General features: G+C 41.8%; 1 protein-coding gene across 1 annotated transcript in view; it reads left to right on the top strand.

The window, feature by feature from the left end:
* The window catches only part of LOC124142630, a 37,388-nt gene extending 19,284 nt beyond the window's left edge, over window positions 1-18,104 (top strand). The window contains exons 2-5 of the mRNA XM_046511201.2: window positions 7,948-8,436; window positions 11,401-11,576; window positions 15,548-15,802; window positions 16,823-18,104. Coding sequence (XP_046367157.2) covers window positions 7,948-8,436; window positions 11,401-11,576; window positions 15,548-15,802; window positions 16,823-17,089 — 1,187 coding nt within the window. The 3' untranslated portion in view covers window positions 17,090-18,104. The remainder of the gene's footprint in view (window positions 1-7,947; window positions 8,437-11,400; window positions 11,577-15,547; window positions 15,803-16,822) is intronic.
* Window positions 18,105-23,907: the final 5,803 nt, after the last annotated feature.

The following is a 23,907-nucleotide window of genomic DNA, read 5'->3' as shown; positions in this document are numbered from 1 at the left end:
GGTAGTGTACATCGACAAATATCATTTGTCAGCTGAACATCATTAAAGTTGGTTGGTTGGTTGGTTTGTTGTTTTACGCCGCACAATATTCCAGCTATATGACGGCGGTCTGTAAATAATCGAGTCTGGACCAGACAATCCAGTGATTGATATCATGAGCATCGATCCACGTAATGGGGATCGATGACATGCTTCAACCAAGTCAGCGAGCCTGACCACCCGATCATGTTAGTCGCCTTTTACGGCATGCATGGGTTGCTGAAGACCTATTCTATCCCGGATCTTCACGGGGGGAGACAAGCATGGGTTGCCTTAAGACCTTTTCTACCCCGGATCTTCACGGGGGGAGACAAGCATGGGTTGCTGAAGACCTATTCTACCCCGGATCTTCACGGGTCCATTGAAGATAAACGTCATCGCCCTCATTATCATTGAAATTCACATCAGATATACCTTATATACCCTTTCCCATGTTAACTCACGAACACATTACAATTTTGCTTGGTATGTTAAAGATGCCATGAGTCTACGTTCCACCTACGTCAAACATTTAAGGTGAGGTGAAATTGGGTTTCACGTCGCGTCCAAGATTATTACACTTATATAGCGACGTGCATGCACGTATACGCGTGTGTGTGTGTGTGTGGCTGCTTGTACTAGTCCGGACTGATGCCGATTTATAGTGCTAGCTCACTGAGATACCATGCCGCAGTTTAACATGAATACCCCACGCAGACACAGTATACTGACTCCGAGCCGATCAGTCCTTGTTTTAGCCCCTTAATGCCGAGCGTCAGACAGGGTAACAACAAGTACAATCTTTTGACGTCTTTTTGTATGACGCGGTCGGGGATCGAACCCCGGACCTTCCGCTCTCGGACGGGCGCTCTACCACAAGACCACGGAGGAGTTCCAACATTTAAGGGGCGATGTGGTAGCCTAGAGGCTAAACCGTTCGCTCGTCACGCCGATGACCCGGGTTCGATTCCCCACATGGGTACAATGTGTGAAGCCCATTTCCGGTGTCCCCCGCTGTGAGATTGCTGGAATATTGCTAAAAGCTAAAGTAAGACCATACTCACTCACTTCCAATATTTAGATGCAGCCTAATCCTGTTAATCGGACACCGTTAATCCGAAAGCCCTGTCCCGGACAACAACTGACGTGACGTCCATTTATAAAAAAGGCATTACCTGGTATCCATGATTCGTTTATCCGGGTGATTTCGTTAGGAAATACAGTAAACTACGTTTAAAACGAACACGCTTATAGCGAACTGACGGATATAACGAACATATTTTTAGTCCCGGCCATTTGCTGTAAATATGCTGTATATATGCTTATAACGAACTACGGTTATATCGAACTAAAATTAGTTTACTGTAGCACATGCCGGATTAATGAGGTTCCATGGTCGTTGTGAATTCATTATTGTCACTGTGTATGTTCTTTTGTTTTTTTAGACGCGACCCAGGAACGTTTCTCAGAAAAAACGTGATTAATAGCGCGATACGTGTAATTGGGGAATCTCTTTATTAAAATATTAAAACAATTTCCATAATCAGACATCTCCATAGAACGAACATGCTCGATTGTATTTCAAAAGTTGCGAAATATAGACACCAAAGGTTGGAGATGATGGCACATTACGCGACCCAAAGGGAAAAATTGACTATTTGAATATTCAATTCAATTCGGTTTATTTTCGTTAGTGTAGGCCATCGGACCATAGTTACATTTGTATTACAATGGACGTGATGTACACAGCTGTTATTGTTGTGACAATAATGTACTACGAAGTGACACCGCTTGATAGATATAGATAGCTAGACGTTCAATTAATTTACAATCAGTTGTAGACATAATGATATTAAATTTTTGTTTGGTCGGATATTCACAATTTTTTTGTGGTAAATGATCCACGCGTAGCTTGTTATAACCGGAGCAAACTAACAAGAAATGATGCTCGTCCTCCACATACCCAGCATTACAAGCACAACATAGTCTTCTGTTACGTGGGATATCAGCGTATCTCCCAGTTTCAACACACAGCTGATGCGAAAAACATCTAACTTTGTAAGTTGAAGTCATCTGTATTGTAGAGTCTTCCGGCCAAATTTTATGTCTCTCTGAACTTTTATGCATATATCTAAATATGAAATACCTTACGTAAATCAAAAGAAAATCGCAAAAAAAATATTTAAAAAAGAATGCCAGAGGAGTATCAGGTTCGAGCATCTGAATAAATAGTTCGGGTATCGGACATACATTTTCCACGTACCAAATAATAACATCAGAAAGGGGTCGTCACTGCGATCTGTGATCTGTGAGTGGTCACACCTACTAATCGGCTTTACAGCATGCAAGCCTATATTGTTGTTGGAAGTTGTTTTGTTCTCGAAAGGCCCCTTTAACACATTAGCAAAAACACTTTAAAGATTGTATATTACACCATCACATCCGAAAATACCTAAGCGTTCAACGCGATTTTATTGATAATACAGGTTAAAAATCACCTAGATTCTTTACCAGCCCGAATCGAGCACAAGTAAACAAGTAGGTTGATAGTGCACATTGTCATTTGGATTACACAGGAGCAGGGTTATGTTGGTTCTTATTCCAGCCCGGATCGAGCAAGCGTAATGTAACGACCCTGAAGCAGGAAACGCTCTGTTGAAACGGGACTCATTACAAATCGCGCATGCGCAATGAAGCGTTGTGAAGAGGTACGCGAACCAATAATAAATATTTATACAAGATTAATACAAAATCCGTCTCCTTGTCGGTGTTACCGAGTCCTCCTATGGGCATGCTTGGTAAGCGTAAAGGCCCACGGCTAGGCTTGCGTTAAAGTGGGTGATGTGTTTGGAATGGCTGTTTGTCTTCAAAGCATAATTAAACTGTAAATTGAATCACTCAAATCAATCGAAAGATACTGTTCAATTACAAAAAAGTGTTTACATGGACATGGAAATGGTGTTATATTACAGTGTCGCCTTAGTGTAGAAGTGTAGCGCATACCGTTACAAATAACGCTCCTTTAGTACCTGTGTGGTCTATATTTTAGCGGTCTTTATTGTCTGAGTTTTTTAGTTATGCTGATTATTCTTTTTGAGAGCCCTTGATTGAGTTTGGACTGTCATGGACTGTTTTTTATGTCTTTTTTAAATTATTTTTCCGAGTGTTTTGTGGGCGGATGGTTCGTGCAACAGAATGTCAGATAGCTTTATATAGAAGGTACTTATATTAGATATGTCTATATTAATATTTACCTGTATATATAACAAAGAAATATTTCCTGCTATGTTTATTGTATAATGAAACAGACTCTTAAACAAGAACCTGGTCTACTGACATTAATATACAACGAAACAGATTGTGAAACAAGGGCCTGGTCGACTGACATTAATATACAACGAAACAGATTGTGAAACAAGGGCCTGGTCGACTGACATTTATGTACAACGAAACAGATTGTGAAACAAGGGCCTGGTCTACTGACATTAAAGCACAACGAAACAGATTGTGAAACAAGGGCCCGGTCTACTGACATTTATGTACAACGAAACAGCTTGTGAAACAAGGGCCTGGTCTACTGAGATCAATGTACAACGAAACAGCTTGTGAAACAAGGGCCTGGTCTACTGAGATCAATGTACAACGAAACAGATTGTGAAACAAGGGCCCGGTCTACTGACATTAAAGCACAACGAAACAGCTTGTGAAACAAGGGCCCGGTCTACTGACATTTATGTACAACGAAACAGCTTGTGAAACAAGGGCCTGGTCTACTGAGATCAATGTACAACGAAACAGATTGTGAAACAAGGGCCTGGTCTACTGACATTTATGTACAACGAAACAGCTTGTGAAACAAGGGCCTGGTCGACTGACATTTATGTACAACGAAACAGATTGTGAAACAAGGGCCTGGTCTACTGACATTAAAGCACAACGAAACAGATTGTGAAACAAGGGCCCGGTCTACTGACATTTATGTACAACGAAACAGCTTGTGAAACAAGGGCCTGGTCTACTGAGATCAATGTACAACGAAACAGCTTGTGAAACAAGGGCCTGGTCTACTGAGATCAATGTACAACGAAACAGATTGTGAAACAAGGGCCCGGTCTACTGACATTAAAGCACAACGAAACAGCTTGTGAAACAAGGGCCCGGTCTACTGACATTTATGTACAACGAAACAGCTTGTGAAACAAGGGCCTGGTCTACTGAGATCAATGTACAACGAAACAGATTGTGAAACAAGGGCCTGGTCTACTGACATTTATGTACAACGAAACAGCTTGTGAAACAAGGGCCTGGTCTACTGATATTAAAGCACAACGAACAGAATATCAAACGATAAAGGCTATGGTGTGTACTGGGGTGAGCTTATGGTTTTACGCCGCTTTTAGCAATATTCCAGCAAAATCACGGCGGGGGACACCAGAAATGGGCTTCACACGTTGTACCCACGTCGGGAATCGAACCTGGGTCTTCGGCGTGACGAGTGAACGCTTCACCACTAGGCTACCTGACCGCCTCGTACAGTGTGTACTGAAAAACATCAATCCTTACTGGATATAACCAACTATCAATTAGTTTGAAGTGACCACACCTTTTTTTCAAACTTGTCCATTTCGAAATAAGTTCATCCCTGTACCACACTCTAAAGGTACATGTTCTGTTTGTATGTTACACTCGACTAATCAACCGATACCAACGCAATGAAATACCAGTCATAAGAATTATTTTGTTACTTATTTGACAGTCATCCGATTTAAGTTTCCATTTAACAGTATGCTTTTGGAGAAATTCAACGGTCTCAAATTTGGTGTTTCTCAACGGATAAATTGTTGAAAAATATTTGAAGAGTAAAGCTCTGAGGTCGTTATTTTTTCAAATCGATCTGGCCAACATAAATGTTTTTGTTTTATTTATAAGTTCGTGTGTGATTCAACACGAATTACAACAGTATTATTCAACTGAAAGTTAAGAAATTAGATTATGAATATATGTTCTGACATAAAAATCGATTCCAACCATAATCCATGTCAATACAAGTTTGAGCGATTAAAACATTCGGCCGAGGAGTGTTAGACCCCACGCGTATCTCCGTGTACCCGCGGCTTAACGGCGATCGCCCATGTAGCAAATAAACACGCTTACACTGCTCCTGAAGAGGTTAACATAGACCACACACGCCAATACATTCACACTCAAAACGACGCTAAGTCACGGCAATCTCTCAACACACACGGCGCCGCCATTTTCTTTTGCTCAGGGCGAGATCTCGTTCTCGCGAGAATTAACAGTGGTATCTCGCGCCATCTTTTAATGACTGCAGGGAGGGTAACGTTAATGAAATGTCGAGAATTACCTGTATACGCTGTTTAATACCCTTGGTGTTAGAAAACGATGGGTTTATTCGCCTACGCATCTGACTGTTGTCACTGCCTTGAACACGTGTCGCCATTGGCGTTTAATTTGTATCGCTAATCCTCCGGATACAGTTCATTGTCAGACGCTAATCTCAGGAATATATGTCAGTATTGCGGAACTGTTTTTTTATGCACGGGAGTTAGAATTTCTGTTTGAATTGGCAAAATCAAACCGAGAGAATATGGCCAAGAAGTTTAACTTAAGCTTCAGGTATATCGATGATCTGAGATCTTTCATTAACTCCCTTTCTTTGACTGTTACTATAAGAGCTAGAAAAACAAGAGACATGTGAAACCGCCTCCCCTGTTTCATATTTAGATCTAAAATGGTATTCAGAAAACTGTATGACAAGAGGGGTGAAATCTTTGGTGTCTATATTTCACAACCTTTGAGGCACAATCGAGCATCCTCCTCATACAAAAAATTCATAAAGCGTCACATGACATTTGCTTAAAAGCTGCTTGTTCCGGGTAACAGCATTGAAGGCCTTCGTGAAACTTTCAGAACTTTTTATGATAGACATGTGGGGGACATTTCTAAATTTGACGCATCAGTGACAAACGTGATGTCCGGAATAATGCAATTCCCTGTTATCCCTCGCTTTTTCAGACGAACAGTTACATTGCCTTTGCATGTGTTTGTGACGGGGCTCCCTTTTTCACCAAAACCTGTTATCGTCAATATTTAATAGTTATTTATGAACACATGCTTATATAATAGTAGGAACCGTACACTGTTCTGCTTTTAGAAGAGATCTCTTATTACTGTGGACGGGGTTTTAACGCTTTACGCCTCACTGTTCAAAATATCACAACGCTGAACAACGGCATAGCTCAACACGAAGCCAATAAGACGCCAATAAAAATGGATCGCATGGCTCAGTTAACCAGGACATAAAGGGTTAAAAAAAGTCACGTGATGTATTGTCGCGGTTACAAGCTGAAAGAGGTAAACATATTCCCAACAAATAGATTCACAAATTGACAATTCTGAAAAAAGGTATTCTGAAAAAAAGTATTCTGTAAAAAGTAGACATAATTGAGTGATGATTCTTTGTCTCTCATCAAGTGCCCGTAAAGTATGTTTCCCTGGAATTAGGTCGTCACAAAATGATTTCAAACATTTCTGGATGAAAGGTGTTAAACTGTACTAATTTACACCTCTTATATGGCCAGTTGTCTTTAAACATTTGATAGTGATTCATTAACACATGCTAATGAGTGAGTGAGTGAGTATGGTTTTACGCCGCTTTTAGCAATATTCCAGCAATATCACGGCGGGGGACACCAGAAATGGGCTTCACACATTGTACCCATGGGGGAATCGAACCCGGGTCATCGGCGTGACGAGCCAACGGTTTAGCCACTAGGCTACCACATCGCCCCTTAAATGTTGGACGTAGGTGGAACGTAGATTCATAGCAACCTCTTAAATACCAAGCATAATTTCAATTAACCACTAGGCTACCCGACCGCCCCACATGCTAATGATGTAGTCAGAATCATACAATGGACTCTGATTGTGGAAAAGGTTTTGTCGAGTTTGTTTGCATGTGTTTACGTTTCTCGGCGTCAGGCAACAAGCATTAACCATTGTATGCATATTGTGCCAGCAACGCGTGCTACAGGAAGGACAGGACATGCTCACACTTTTCGCGAACGCAGGGTGTCATCACTGATTTTCAGTTCATAAAGTTGTCACCTCTATTTTGCTTTTTACGCCAAATGGAATCTGTTTGGACGGACATCTCCAACTGGTTATTATCTCACTTAGGCGTTTTGTATTTACTGTCCTAGGTGATGGATTTAACATACCGTATTCGACGTAACATAATTGTATTTTACCAATGCATAATATTATTGGACGTCAAATTGAGATACGAGATTTACGGCGAAGCAACGCTAACACTTAGTTCTGGGTATCATCGAATATTTGTCCAGTAAGGTCGACACAACCAATATTAGATCATAGCGCCACTAAGGCATGTGGCAGGAACAGTTACATCGATTTAATCGATATGTCGAGATACAAGAGATCGAGTTAACGAGGTTTTACTGTATATAACCAAGATGAAAGAATATTCCCGGCGAAGTCCAAGAAGAAATTACAGTAAACTACGTTTATAACGAACACGCTTGTAACGAACTGACCGATATGACGAATTTACGTTTAAGCCCCGGCCATTTGTTGCATATATGCTGTATGCTTATAACGAACTACGATTATTACGAACTAAAATTAGTGGTCCCTTTGAGTTCGTTATAACCGTAGTTTACTGTACCTCGCATCTGGTCGACACTTATATACTAATCAAAGTAAGTACAGGTACACCCGAATCTTTCATATTGTTAATCGGTCATGGCTGGTGGGTATTGCAACACACATCTTTCCAATTTTGGTGCTCCTTATTTAGTATTGTGTAGTATACTTTAACAAGCCCTTGATAATGTTAATTTTGAAAAATACTGATGTATTAGCCATGGATTCATATTTATGTTGCAGATAAAGGAGAGTGCATAAGATTAGCCTTAAGGCGGAGGTGCAAGAATGCCTTAGAAAGACGTTCAAGAAGACGCAACTTTGCAAGACGGTGTGAGATTAACTTCCTTCCCGTGGTGCATCGGGCCAATAACCAAGATGGCGGACATTACATGGCGACACGTCACAATCATTTAAGATGTTACTCTGGCCTTGCAGGCTTTGGTAGATGTCCAGAGTTGAGATTACTGAACGAGACCACGGGTTTAATCTGCAACCATATCCGTGACAATACCAGGAGATGTTCCACAACACATGAAACGGTGAAGAGCAGTTGTCGACCCTTGGAAATTTGTGACCAGGCGGTGATTTTGTCAGGGGGCTGGAATAGACAAAGCACCGGTAAAAGGCATAAAATGAACGTTGAACTGGTTTTTAAAATGCTCAGAAATAATGGATTTAAGAGAAGAAATATTAAAGTGTTTTTTGCCAATGGATCACCATCTTTACAAAGTAAGTACCGTAATTCAAAGTGGAGTTTCAATGTAACGTTTGAGGCAGGAGCAAGCTATTGCTCATTGAGTGTAGAAGTTGATCGATGCAAGAGTGGGTGAGTGAGTATTGTTTTACGCCGCTTTTAGCAATATTCCAGCAATATCACGGCGGGGGACACCAGAAATTGGCTTCACACATAGTACCCATCTCGGGAGTCGAACCCGGGTGACGATCGAACGCTTTAACCACCAGGCTACCCGACCGCCCCCAATGCAAGAAAATTTGGCATAATTTGCTGTCGTTCTTATTTCATATACGGAATTGCAATGAGTGAACACACTTCGGTATTGCGGAAAATACAATAAACATATTTTGAAACAAACCCTATTCACTACTCATCAACAGCGGTCAAGTTGTCCGCAAAACATAAGGTAGCCCCAAGGTCCATAAGGAGGCATTTTGATATTTTCCATTATATTGCAATCCGTCATATCACCGAAAGTAAAGGATATTTTAGTTTAAAAGTACAGAATAAGTTCTAGAATAATGAGATGAACAAATATCTAGCATTGATCTTGAATATATTTATGTATTTCATGAACTTGAGTCAAAGATCCATGCTTTTAACTCATTCGTTCTAATATACAAAGATACCTTATGCTACTCTGTATTAGAATGATGGCTATCAGTTGACACTTTACCATGACGCATTATTAAAACATGGAAACTTTGTATACCATTGGAGATTAAGACGCTGTAAGATAGTGTGCGTGGGTGGTATTTAATAACTCTTTCGCTCTGCGTTCGATTTTTCTCAATTCCATTTTACACCAGTTTATCTTTTACTAGAAAAGTATCTCAAACCTAGATAAGCATGCGTTCACTATTGAATGCCCCGCGGTTGCGATACATTCCACTCTAAATAAGTTAAAGAACACCCACAACTGGAAGGCTGTGTGTTGCAATTCCCACCAGCCACGACAGATGAAATATAGTCATACGATAAAAAGAATGTGTTCTTTAACTTTTGTTAGATGTATATGTTATGTCGTTTTCCGTTTTGTTACAAACACAGAAGGCCGAACTGCCTGATTATTTTGAATGTGTATTGTCTATCAAATACAAAACACGCATTTCCAAATATATTTGACATCATAAAACGAAATTCAGCTAAAAAATGTATCATATATTAATACATGTGTGCAGCCAAATATTCACGGAATCTCATATATCATACACTAATAAGCCATAATTCAGATTTTATGAGAAACATACCTCTTCACTGGCATGATTTATAGTGTAAAATTTCACAGACGGCTTGAAACTAACGAACGGCGAAGCCTAAACCCTTACTGCGAGATTCGCATACATATATATTTACCTATCTTATTTCCATGAACACTAAGTAGGTCAAGTCGATGCGTAATTGACAATGCGGCACATCAAAGAGATTTTCATTCAAATACCTGGTATTTCAGTCCAACATCTAAAGGTGAGTTCCCCGATCGGACAATGGGGAACGGCTAAATGATAACATCTGGCAGGGTACTATTGTTATGCTTCTTTGCGTTCGACATTTCTTACACAGGCTCCGAATCTCAAACCTTTTCCCAGGCAAGTTTTTTCAGACACTGAGTTTTTAGCAAGCCTGATTATATACGAACTTGTCAAAGTGATATTAATCTTGAAAAATGACTTCTCTTTGAAAGACAGAAATATGTAGGTGAGAGTGCCTGGGTCTTAGAGGACGCCATTCCAGGTGTGATGTTCAAACGGCTAGTTTCCTAAATATAGGTTTTTGGTTTACGTTTCTTTGAAAAAAGTGGTTTTGTGATAGGAATGACAGATTTTTGTTAGTTCTTGGATATCAAAATATATTCATCGTTTTTTTCTCATGGGAATAATATTTTCAAACACGAGAAGGATATCTTCTTTGATAGGCATTTAGAGGTTGGAGTACTAAGCAAGGAGAGAAGGATAGTTGTTATCTGAAAAAATGAAAAAAGGTGAAAATTGAACACAATTTGAAGTTTCGTGTTAATGAACAGAATGTAATTACAGTAAAGTACGGTTATAACGAACTCAAAGGGACTATGATTTTAGTTCGTTATAACCGTTGTTCGTTATAAGCATATATACAGCATAACTACAGCAAATAGTCGGGACCAAAAAAGTAAGTTCGTTATATCCGTAAGTTCGTTATAAGCGTGTTCGTTATAACCGTAGTTTACTGTAACACTAAGTCTTGATCAGGAACGTAAAAGCCATCGCAATGGAGCGTTGAAGGAAGGACAGTGTGTGTCAATCATATGTAATGCTTATTGAAAGAACTACTATCGGGTAGTCAAATGGCCGCTGACAAAGAATCTGGAAACTGTCGGTGAAATGTGTGTGAAGTATTTAGTCGGTAGGTTGAAATTCAAATTTCAAAATGAAAAAAATATGCTGCTATTGTTTTCCTATTTCTCTAAAACTGTGGATACACGAACCAGGTTTGTTGATTTATTGTTTAACGCCGAAATGTATTTGAACAAATGACAGAAACATGCAACCAATGAGTTTTATTTCACTAAATGTCTGAATACATAAAACAGTTTTGTTTGTTTGTATTAAACCTCGCATTGAGCAATATTCCAGCTGTGTGACGGCGGACTGTTAATAATTGAGTCTGGACCAGACACTCCAGTGAATGACATCATGTCACCGAGCCTGACTACCCGATCCCGTTAGTCGCTTCTTACGACAAACATGGCCTGCTGGAGACCAATTCTAACCCGGATCTTCACGGGTCTCAAAAAACAATAAACTTAACCATGTTGCATGTTGTTAAATACTCTTTTAGGGAGAAGAAAGCAATGAGATCAAACCAAAAGTTGTTAGGGGAATAGTTTATTCATACTGCCAAGTTGTTTAATTTTGCCGAGCCTTCTCCTTTCTCATCGTTATCCACTGTTTAAGTTTCTTTTTACATCTTACCCACAGTTCCTGGTGACCCCCCGCAACGGGTACATCCGGCGGCCATGAAACACGCCTTCCGCTACCACATTCGCAAGATGTGCATGTCTCGTCACTGCGTCGACTCTCTCGTCATCTACATGAACAACCCAGCACGGAACGATGGCACGTCGTATCTGTGGGACGTCAACAACGATGGTTTGGTAAGCTTCATCGCTGCAATTGCGGACCCCCCTCACCGAAACATTAAAATACTGCTTGCGCTCGTTTCAAACCCCAGGACGACCCACGTTAACCCTGCTTAACCAATGGTAGCGCTTGCCGTAAAAGGCGTCTATGCTTGTTGTAAAAGGCGACTAACGGGATCGGGTGGTGAGACTCGCTGACTTGGTTGATGCATGTCATCGATCCAAATTGCGTGGATCGATGCTCATGATGTCAATCACTGGATAGTCTGGTCCAGATTCGATGATTTACAGACGGCCGTCATATAGCTGGAATATTGCTGAGTGCGGCGTTCAACAACAAACAAATAATCAATTTTAGCACGTGTTAACTGATGAACGTCATACGTCACGACCTAAGTTGCCCGTACCTACTGAACCCCTGGGGCGGTACTCCGATCAGCAGCCTCCAAGTGACATCATCGTTAAAGCTATTTTATTTCATTTATTTATTCAATCATGGATATAAGCATCATTGAATATTATTAACAAGGTATCGATAATGTATATGTATTCTGATTTGCGTCAGGGAAATTTGACTTTCGATTGTTGATACTTTTAATGGAGTCAATAATACAACTTTGAAAATGATAATGCAGCCTGTCTGATGTTCTCCGCGTTATTTTGAACTTTCTTGTTTTACACGCATCCAAATAGAAAAGGTACAATTGCAGCTTTGTCACGAAATGTAATACTTGTTCACCTCTCCTAGTTGTGTGATAAAGCAATACACATGTCCGTTGTGCTTCTGCTTCTCCTGGCCGACTTTTGTATAATCTAAGGTTGCATTTTATGCGTTCTATTTAGGGTACTGCCCCTGGTTATGCTTTGATAACACTGGTTAACTCAGCAAGGCCGTAGTTAACTTTTTTTGACAGGGGGTGGGGGTGTGGGGCAAGTATTTGTTCAAGTATCACTTGTCCCCAACTTGATTCAAATAAAACTGTTTTCTGTAAAAACAAAACTACAGCATTTGGTTTTGTCAGGTCGGAAGATGTCGCATCATTCCCATATTCCACACCTGCGTCAGGCAACAAAGCAACACGGCAACAACAAAAATAGTATATAAAAAATACATAATTTGTCTTCAGGTTTTGCCCAATAAATAAATAGTTCCCAAGATATGCTTGATGTCATGAAAAAAATAATATATGTAAATCAATTGTCTTGCTCCAACTTTCGCGGAAAATATAAGTGTTTTGAAGCGACGACTGCAAAATATATCCTGTCTCCAACGCCAAAAAGGTCATTGGGTTTGGCAGACATTCCTAATGGAGCCATCTTACGCTCAAAATTCTACACGGTTGTTAATTTATTGAGAAATTATCAGATAAAAGAATTTCGCTTTTGCGGAGTCGGCGTACTATTAAAAGACATTCAAGGAATACTGTTTCATTTGAATTTAATGGTGATTATCGTTGTGGTTTGATTTGCCTTGCCTGACTGTACTAGTCAGACGGCGTCTCGTCAGTCACTCAAAGGGCTTTAGACTGAGAGAGTTATAGTTTTCGGAGGTTCTTAAGTTCAAAGGATAATTAAGTTAAACAAAATAGTATCGTACTGCTGTAAAACTATGAGATAGAGGTCAGTGCGTTTGGCAATGAAAATGTTTGCACTAAAATATGGTGGAGTTTGGATAAAAACCTTGGAAAAAGGTAAAGTGCCCTCTGAAGAGGTTCATCACTGTCGCGAATGTAATTTGTAAAATGGTTTTGGTAATGGTCATCCATAGCTATGATGCGCGGTTCTGACTTTCATTCGGCGCCAATTCCAAGCACAATTATTCTGAACGACAGTCTTAATTCTTGTAGTCATGGCTCGTCGGAGATTATCTGACGACAGAAGGTGTCGAATATTAGGCATGATTAATGCAGGAATGTCCTACAAACCTGTTCGTCGTCAGCTCGGTTGTACCATTCGGTTATAAGCAGACTGGCACAGAAACATCGGCAAAGTAATGAGGTAAAAGGCCGTCCAAGGTCTGGACGGCCTCGCGTGACGTCAGCAGGCAAAGATCGCGACCTGTTTCTTAACCCTTTACCACAAGCACCTGTAAGCCGCACAGACAATATGGTCATCACGGACATTGAGAAATCGACAGGTATGAGGTCAAGGAGGGTGACCAAGCGTCCTATGCTGTCAGATCGTCATCACAGGGACCGTTTGGCGCGGTGTTTGGCAAGGTGGTTTACGGGGTGTTTGGCGCGGTGTTTGACGAGCCGTGGCTCGAACCCGAGGACATGGAGGAAGATCCAAAGGTCGGATGAGAGCAGATTCTTGTTCCGTGTCTCAGACGGGCGCTTCTGGGTCCGGCGGCAAGGGAACACGGCATACATGCCCAGGGACGTCAGTCTACCAGTCCCACTTGGTGGAGGATCAGCTGAGATGTGGGGTTGCCAGGCCCATGACTGGAAGTTGTTGACAGGCGTGAAATCCTGGATCAGAGGGTTGTACCACATTTTGTACCACCCTCCGGCTACCAGACCCGTCACCATGGACAACAACACGAATACACATCGTCCTCGATAAGTAACTGAGTTTCCTCAGGGGATCGCCATCACGACCATATCTCACCAGGCTGGAACTCTTCTGGAACATCATGGGGTGCAAGATGCAGAGGCTGGACCCAACTGTCCAGGGTATCCTCCAGCTCCATACTTAAGCCACGTACCAATTCCGTCAACATTACACACATTGAAATGTCCACCAACATACTTTCTAAAATGCCATGCTTGTTGTCCGTATTTATCGACCAAATTTGTTTGTTTGTTTGTAGTCTAACGCCGAACTCAGCAATATTTCAGCTATATGACGGCGGTCTGTGAATAATCGAGTCTGGACCAGACAATCCAGTGATTGACATCATAAAAATCGATCCACGCAATTTGGATACGATGACATGCATCAACCAAGTCAGCGAGCCTGACCACCCGATCCCATTAATCGCCTCTTATGACAAGCATAGTTGCCTTTTATGGCAGGCATGGGTCGCAGAAGACCTATTGTACCCCGGATCTTCACGAGTATATCGACAAAGAATTACTCTTTCGTGACACAGCTCATCTGGTTTCTACGCAATAGGTTTAGGGCCAGCGCAAAGGTTTCCAAACGTTATGACCAAAATATTATACATATATTATATAAGTTATATGAACCATGATAACAAAGTTACTTGTTTACGTTAACTTATGTAACTTTACCTATATAAGGACACACCATTTTCTAGTGGGTATGAGAATACGAATATAAAAAAACCTTAATAAGCATAAAGTGTTCATACAGTTCTGTAGGCAGGTCGTTTTTTTCAATGTGGGTGCAATATTGTAACTTTGTTAACATTGTTAATTTAAAAACAGATTTCATAGGGCGTAAAAGGAAGAATAGTGATGAACATCATACGAATTAATCACTGAAATTCAAACTCTCATGATTTACCTGCAGCACCCCCCACTCACCAGTTCCAGTGCAAATGTAGTGCTTGTGTGAAAAGAGGTGTGAAAGTTCCATGTGAAGGTCATAGTATGGAAAGCATCGCGCATCTTGTTGACGTGTAATATTTAGTATATTCCTATGAATGTCTGTCATAATATCTTTGGATTTATTTAACCAGGCCTTTGATGATGAAACTTTGATTGAGGGTTGGTGTGTCGGGGGGGGGGGGGGGGGGGGGGGGGGGGGGGGGGGTAGCTTGGTTGTGATTTTATATTTTTACAGCTACAATTGCAAAACCAGATATCTTTTAAGTTAAAACTGAGCCAAAATAGTATGGAGTATAAAATCCTAGCAACCCCAAGCGAAATGTTTCTTTATCCGTGTAATTTCAATATATTATACCTGCTATTATACAATCACCCAAACTCGTTTCTTCGTTTGGAAATATGAAAAGATCGGCTGGGTTGTTTTCTGTATCAGTTTTTTGAAGTTTGACGCAAGTTTCCATGTTCTTCCAGGCTGACGGCAACGAGCGGTACACAGTCGGCGAACTGAAGGAAGATCTGGCCGACTGTGCAGCAAAGAGCGTGCATCTCATCGTCGATCAAAGCTACTCGGGAGAAATCGCCTACGCGCTTCGTAAATCTCCGGAACACCGAAACGTAATCGTATTCACCAGTGGGCGTGGTAATGAATATTCATTTGATGACGAATATACCAGGCACTGGACCGGAAGTAATCACACCCGGATGTGCACAGCTGATGTCCACCAGGTTAGTTGTATGTGTGTATGTGTGGGCGCGCGTGCGTGCGTGCGCGGGGGAGGGGGTATGTGCAGACATCACTTACACCACAAAATGCCTCTACGGGCAAATTGGGATAGCCCATAGTTGTACGATAAAACTGTTAAAGTAGCGTATCCCAAAAACAAAAAAGACTAGAAAATGCAATAGGGTGAATCTTCGTCGCTTTTTAAATATGAGTGAGTGAGTATGATTTTACGCCGCTTTTAGCAATATTCAAGCAATATCAATTACACATTGTACCCATGTCGGGAATCGAACCCGGGTCTTCGGCGTGACGAGCGAACGCTTTAACCACATGTAAGAGTGGGGTCAAACCTGAGATCAGCGGCTAAGGGACGCAACTCTGCACTACAAATTATGACGCTAGGGCCATCCAATGCGACCTGGAGGTACGCTCTGAATTACACTTAATATACTGCACCGCCTCTGTGGTCTAGTGGTAGAGCGTCCGCCCGGAGAGCGGATGGTTCGGGGTTCGATCCCCGGCCGCGTCATACCAAAAGACGTTAAAAGATGGTAACTTGGTGTTACCCTGTCTGGCGCGCGGCATTAAGGGGCTAAAACAACGACTGGTCGGCTCGGAGACAGTATACTGTGTCTGAGTGGAGTATTCTTGTTAAACTGCGGCATGGTATCTCAGTTAGCTAGCACTATAAATCGGCATCAGTCCGGTTTAGCACTGGCAGCCACACACACTGTGCAATAATCTTGGACGCGACGTAACCCAATTTCACCTCACCTCACCTCACTAAATATATTTCGTGTTAGTAGTATTTACTTTTCTCTTCGGTTCGCCCCGATTATGTTTCTAGGTTTGTCGGCACCATACCCGTGCTCGTGGGTTTCACCGAACTGGTAAACGTCTGAGACCTGCATCACTTCGAGCTTTCCTCCCACATTAAGCTGACACGCCGTGATATAACTGGAATACTCTTCAAAGCGGCGTTAAACCCAACTCACTCACTCACTACTTTTCTCTTCTTGCAGCAAAGCCGTAACGCTGTCAAACACTCGTCCCCTCAACTCGGCGAGGGACGCCACAATCAGGTCCGGACCACAATCTTTGGTGCCCCCTGCAACGTCAGGCCGCCATTTACGCCACGCGAACTACGCCGAGATTTCTATGGATGCCAGAACGTGCCAACAGCAGTTTGGCTCATGCAGGTTTTACGTGCTGGAAATGACGACTCCAAGAATGATTATGACTATGATGATGATTATGATGAACACGGTGGATTTAACAGGATGGGCTGAGAAGAAATGATTGGAGATAATTGAATGTCTCGCTTCGTTGAATGGTGGTCAGCGGGTGACGATCAGAATAGATAGATTTGAGAATTGCGAGAACGAGAAAGAACGGTTGAGTCTTGTGCTCGGGGTAAAGCCTTTGTTTTCCAAAAGATGACATGGGAACTTCCTACCCGACCAAGCGGTTTACGTTTGTAAGAATAAGATTATCTGGAGACGTTTTGTGTGGGTTACTTCTTATAAACCTTGCACTGATACTGAATATCGTTAAACACTTCGTTTTGCGATCAAGTTCGTTAACCACACAACGATTTCGAATATTTCAATGATAACATTCGTCACCCGATAGGATGCGCATGTGGTGAAGTGGTGCAAGGAGGACTGCGGTGTGAAGAGTTCAGTGTTCAGGGGAGATTACCCCAACAAGTTTGATTTTGTCCTATATCATACATGGGTCATTTTATAAAACGAGAGCTTGTTCAGTGGCGATCAACGGAGTTGTTGATTTGTGCTGTTTTTTATTGGGGATTCTCCCGACTTGTCTCCAGGTTTACTCCTCTGTGACGTCATCAGGTCACGGGTCACTGTCTCGGTATAATCCGGATCACGAGGAAAATAAATATTCATTCAAATTGGTGTACATGTATATGATTTTACTCTTCTATGAGAACTGTTTCTGGATTGCGACGATTGTTTTCGTGGTCTGTTCACGTCCAACGTGTGTCATGTTTCGTTTCTCCACTTTGGTTATAATGGTTGCCTCTTCGCTGATTCAAGGTCAAGCTTCACTGGACTTTTTCCACAAAGCGATCTTACGACGATCGTATCTCCCATACCTAAACATAGATTTACGACAAAATTAGCACTAAGGTCGCTTTGTGGAACGGGGACGTGCACGTTACACGATGGCTGCTGTACTTAAACGCTTGTAAAATGTCCAAGGATCAGTTTTACAAAGCGATAATAATGTATTATTTAAAAGTATGAAACTTAAGACCGTCTTACCGCTAAGATCGCTTTGGGCAGCATTTCACAACGCGATGCTCACGTCGAAGAATACTTTAACTTGCAGAGTTACAACTATCATACGTATATTTTAAGGAATGGGAGCTACGACAATCGTCCGTATATGTCAAGGTTTTGGAGCTACGACAATCGTACGTATATGTCAAGGTTTGGAGTTACGTTAACCGAACGTATATGTTGAGGTATGGAAATTACGAAAATCGTACGTATATGATGAGGTATGGGAGGTACGAAAATCGTACGTATATGCTGAGGTATGGAAGTTACGAAAACCGCACGTATATGATGAGGTATGGGAGGTACGATAACCGTATTTGTATATTGAATGGGTTAGATCCTGGTTCCAAGAAGCGTTTAATCGTAATCGTTAAAGTATTGTATTGAAAAGGTTGATGTGGTCGTTTTGGTGCACGGGTACCCCACCGCTAAGATTATCAACATCGTGGATTCGTATTTGTGTACAGCACGTGCAAGATTTTACTCACGACAAATATTGATGTTGTGAATCTCGTTAAACCGGATTCTGTTAATCAGGACACCCTACCTTTCTTACGATTCCTGTTGGCAACACAATCTTTATGGTAGACATGTGGAGGACATTTCCAAATCTGACGCATCACTGACAAGAAGCATGTCCGATGCAATTTCCTATTTTGAAGTTTACCATATGTTCCCGTGATTTTGGGGGTGTACAATTGACTTGTCTTTGCATGTGTTTGTGAAGGGGACCACCATTGGGACAGGATACGCTCGCCTGTTCGCGAACACCAGGTAACATCCCTATTTGATAGTGATTCAGAAACACATGTATATGATGTAGCCGGAGTCGTACAATCGACTGTCTTTAGCAGAGGTTTCTAATGAATATGGAAAAGGTTTTTGCGCGTTTATTTATAATAATACAAAAAAAATCACTCCGTGCCAATGATTTGATAATCTGGATTATTGTAATTCCGACGGTGTCAGCAGAAACGTCACGGGGTGGACTGACGAGATTTCACTGTGTATTATTTTGATGCGGGAACGCGCGTGAACCCCGTTCCGCGACACGACTGTAGAACGTGTACGTGTAACTATGGGAGAAACGCAGACATGCGGTTACGATCCCTCAGTGGGCGGCAGCCATTATAAACACTGGTATGATTGATCGTTACAGCAGAATATTGAAGAACGTTTTCCCATGTTGTTTACGATAATGACATGATTTATCGTCTGTGTTGTGTTATTAAGGTGGTGTTATATGTTGAGCTTCCAAATTTAGACGTGGACACAAGCGCGTGTCCATTTGGCATACACGCCATCATGGATCTAGGTGCAAGATCAGATATACATTTTTCAGTACTATTAATATCGGAATATAAATTCTAAAAATGTAAATGATTTTTTTTCTCGGATTTTTAACCAAGTGCTTGTTACACTTATTTGTCAACCCGAAAACGAACCTGTAACATGGATTCTTTAAAGATTTTTTTTCCAACTACCCAAAACGGACACATAGCGCTTTCTTACGTATTCACTCTCGCCGCCAAATGTGATGTCCACAAATAAACGTAACGTCAAAATGGACCGTGAATGCCATCATAAAATAAACAATGCCATCATAAAATAAACAATACCATTCCCAGTCCCAGTCTGATCTTGTACCTAACTGATGACTGATTCCATGAACACGACACATTATTCCACAGTTGAACCATTCGTTGTTTCCTACACTGACAGACATTAAGACAATTTCGTTTCCATTCTTCTGAGAAGCCAGAGTGGCTGTTTTCAGTATTTAGGAATTTAGTACATTTCTCTTGGTTAAGTCCAGACAGCGAGTTGAACATACCCGTCTGTTATCGAAGCCTGGGGATATATTCCACCACGGCCATGTAGTCTATATCTACTGACGAGATATTCTGTTGTATCTTCTCTCGTGTTGTTATTATTTACAGTTTTTATTATGTTCATTGCATATGTGTTTGCAAACGCTACGTGTTTGCAAAAATATGTAAATTTTCTCAAGAAATAAATAATATTAAATGAATTTTCGGTGTACTTCCATTTACAAAGACATGACAAAGGGGGACAACTCCGCAAAGCCAAAGGGGGACAACTCTACACAGCGAATTGCGGCGCCACAGGATTGCTTCAGAAAGAGGCCACTACACACACCACTCGTTGCTTACAGAATAAATGTAAGCAGTTATCCAGGATCCTAAATATTCATATTTTCAGTTTTCAGTCATTAGAGTTTTTTTGTTTGTTGTTTAAAGCCGCACTCAGCAATATTCCAGCTATATGACGGCATTCTGTGAATAATCGATGCTGTGTCGGACAATCACATAAATGACAGCGTGAACATCGATCTACACATTTGGGATACGATGACATGCATTAACCAAGTCAGCGAGTCTGACCACCCGATCCCGTTAGTCGCCTCTTACGACAAGCATTGTCGCCTTTTACAGCAAGAATGGGTTGCTGAAGACCTATTCTACCCCGGATCTTCACGGGTCGAGTGAGTGAGTGTCATGTTATTGTGGAGGAAAGGCCGAACAAGCACACACACCACCCCGAAAATATACACAGACCATCCAGAACACACACACACACACACAACCACGCACGCACGCACAATCACATCTCACATTTACGGGTCAATTTTGTGCGGCGTTAAACAACAAACTTACAAGCAAAGCAAAAGGTACAAAATTTCATAATACGAGCCAATACAATTTTATTCTCAATAAATCGTATTTACGATACAAAAACATACTTAAAATGAACCGATGTTCACTTGCATCAGGACACCGGAGTTCAAGTTACTGATCATGATAAGAAATCGTCTGTCTGCAGCTAATCTGCTTGCTCGGCGACCACGTGTTGTACACCGTTATAGACAAACATCCAGTCTCTGAAATGAACATATCGTACCGAAAAAAATAGTTGTTAAGTTATCTCAATAGAAATTTAATAAAAAGGAGCCCAGAGACTCTTGCAGAAATCTAGACTTGCCAAACATTATAGACTTGCAAGGGCTGTATTTGATATATTTGTATCAGGGTCTGTAAGACTGACTAACACGGTGAGTAAATCGACACATCCTAGCCAGACGCCAATGGTGTTTAGAACGTAGAAACGAGGTGATCGCCGATGGCTTTGTGTCAGGTGAGGCCAGATTCAATGTGGGCTTTCTGGATAGGGAGAGAGAGAACAGTTTATTTTCGTGTCGAATGTTTTTTAACATTATTTTGCCAAAGTTGGCACTTTTTGATGAAATAAAATGATCCGGTCAAGCTGGCCTGTGAGACACGTCCATTAAAAAAGATATAAATGCATAAATAAAAAGTGAACGTGAGGCCTCGTAATAAACGTCACCCTAACAACAACGTACGACAACATGAAAGATTTTGGGCGAGATCAATGTGACTGCCAGAACGCCACTGTATATTCTCCGACCCGTGAAGTTCCGGGACTTCACCAATCCATGCTTGCCAAAAAAGGCGACAACGCTTGTCGTAAGAGGCTATTAACGGGATCGGGTGGTCAGTCTCACTGACTTGGTTGATGCATGTCATCGTAACCCAATTGTATAGATCGATGCTCGTGGCGTCAACCACTGGATTGTCTGGTCCTGATTCGATTATTTACAGACCGCCGTCAAATAGCTGGAACATTGCTGAGTGCAGCGTTAAGCAGGTGAGGTGAAATGGGGTTTAACGTCGCGTCCAAGATTATTGCACAAGATTATTGCATACAATATGCTGGCGCCAATAGTTGAGCCGTTTGCGCGTCATGCTGGTCCAAGTTTTGTCTTTCAAGACGATAACGCTCGTGCCCACCGCGGACGTATCTAACTGACTACCTACAGCAGCAAAATATCACCCGAATTCAATGGCCAATCATGCGCCCTTTTCCTGCAACATGATCGGAAGACGTGCACGCCGACGTCAAAGGCCAGGCCCTACGTTAGCTGAGCCAGCAGGGCGCTGCAAGAGAGGGCAAGTCATTTCTCAAACTGTCATAGGGAGATTCGAACGTGCCACGCCGTATATACGAGTGAGTGAGTGAGTTGGGTTTAACGCCGCTTTTTAACAGTATTCCAGTTATATCGTGTCTGGTTAATGTGGGAGGAAAGCCCGAAGTGATGCAGGTGTCTCAGACGTTTTAATTACCACTTCGGTGAAACCCACGTGCACGGGTATGGTGCTGACAAACCTAGAAACATAATAGGGGCGAACCTGGATTCGAACCCATGATCATAGGTTTCTGGCCAAGGGACGCAGCTCTGCATAGCTAATCGCGGCGCCTAAAACGACCGGGCCCTCTTCACCGTGGACATTGTTCTAGGTAACATAATATGACACAACATTATAAATAAAAGTTTTCAAAGATTATACAAATATTTTAAAATATTTAATTGCTATTTTTTAAACCGTTGTATTATGCGTCGCCGTAGCCGACGTTGAACATTACACGTCCTGACGTGGAGTTCCGGTTGATCTTCAGCAACCCATGCTTGTCGAAAGAGGCGTCATCCCGGATCGGGTTGTCAGGCCCGCTGACCCATTCAACGCAACCCAATTGCGTCGATAGATATTCATGTCTGTTGGTGCATGGGTGATCTGGTCCAGACTCTATAATTTACAGACCGCCGTCACATAGCTGTAATATTGCTGAGTGCGGCGTTAAACAACAAACAAACAAACTATAACATTTGCGCAAATCACATGATGCGGGTTCTAGCGTCGCTGGCGACACGTTTTCTGAAAATTAATTATTCACTTAACTGTCAAAATATAAAAAATAAAATAATTGAAATATGGGTTTAATGTAAAGATGAATAGTTCACAAACAAATGTGTCCACGCTTGTAAATAAAAGACGGTTTAAATGGATGTTAAGAACAAGGCAGATGACTTTGCATTGAAAAGTGCCTGATTTTATGACCGCTTCACCCCGCAAATTTAGACGTTGCAAACCGGGAAAGCTTCGGCAGTCAGGGCTATATTAAGGCGATATTTAGCAGTACGTGCAGCGTACGGACATTACCAGCACGAACTGGATGAAAACAAACGTGCAGATGTAGTATTTAAAGCGCTATTAGCCAGGTTCACTGCTAAATATAACCGCACGAAGTCACCTGACTGCCGCTCCTTACCCCGATTGTAATCACGTGATGAAAACTCGATGATGTTTATCGCAAGCAAAACGGATATTTCGTGAAAAGCGCACTTTGCAACGTTTGACATGACTGTAAGTAATATCCCTTATCGATGGAATGGCTTGTTTTCACGAACACGTGCAGCTATCGTCGTTAATTAATCATCGCGATAATTCGTGATTCTATCTCAGTGACGAGGACTAAATGCTTGTCGTAAGAGGCGACTAGCGGGGTCGGATTGTCGGATTGTCGGGCTCGCTGACTTGGTTTGACGCATGTCATCATATCCCAACTGCATAGATCGATGCTCATAATGTCAACCACTGGGTTGTCTGGCGGCGTCATACAAACTATTGAAATCGTTTATATATTAAAGACCAATGCCAAATAAACCCGAATCGGGATTCGAACCCACGCTCATAGGTTTCTGCCGTCCCCAAGGGACGCAACTCGGCAAAGCGACGACTGCGCTACCTATGTGCCTGTGTATTACAGCGAAACATGAACATCTTCCAAATAAAAATATATCTAAAGTACACAGAAAATAACCCCTTTGGTCACTACAGTATAGGGGCCGAGAGGGGACATCGCTTTCTCGCTTTCAATTGCGGGAAAGAAAGCGAGAATGCGAAAACACGAGACGAGAAGGC

The sequence above is a fragment of the Haliotis rufescens genome, unplaced genomic scaffold (assembly GCF_023055435.1).
Source record: "Haliotis rufescens isolate VD_foot unplaced genomic scaffold, xgHalRufe1.0.p SCAF_10, whole genome shotgun sequence".
Classification (NCBI taxonomy): Eukaryota; Metazoa; Mollusca; class Gastropoda; order Lepetellida; family Haliotidae; genus Haliotis; species Haliotis rufescens.
The sequence above is the reverse complement of the archived record's forward strand: the minus strand, read 5'-3'. Positions and strand labels throughout refer to the sequence as shown.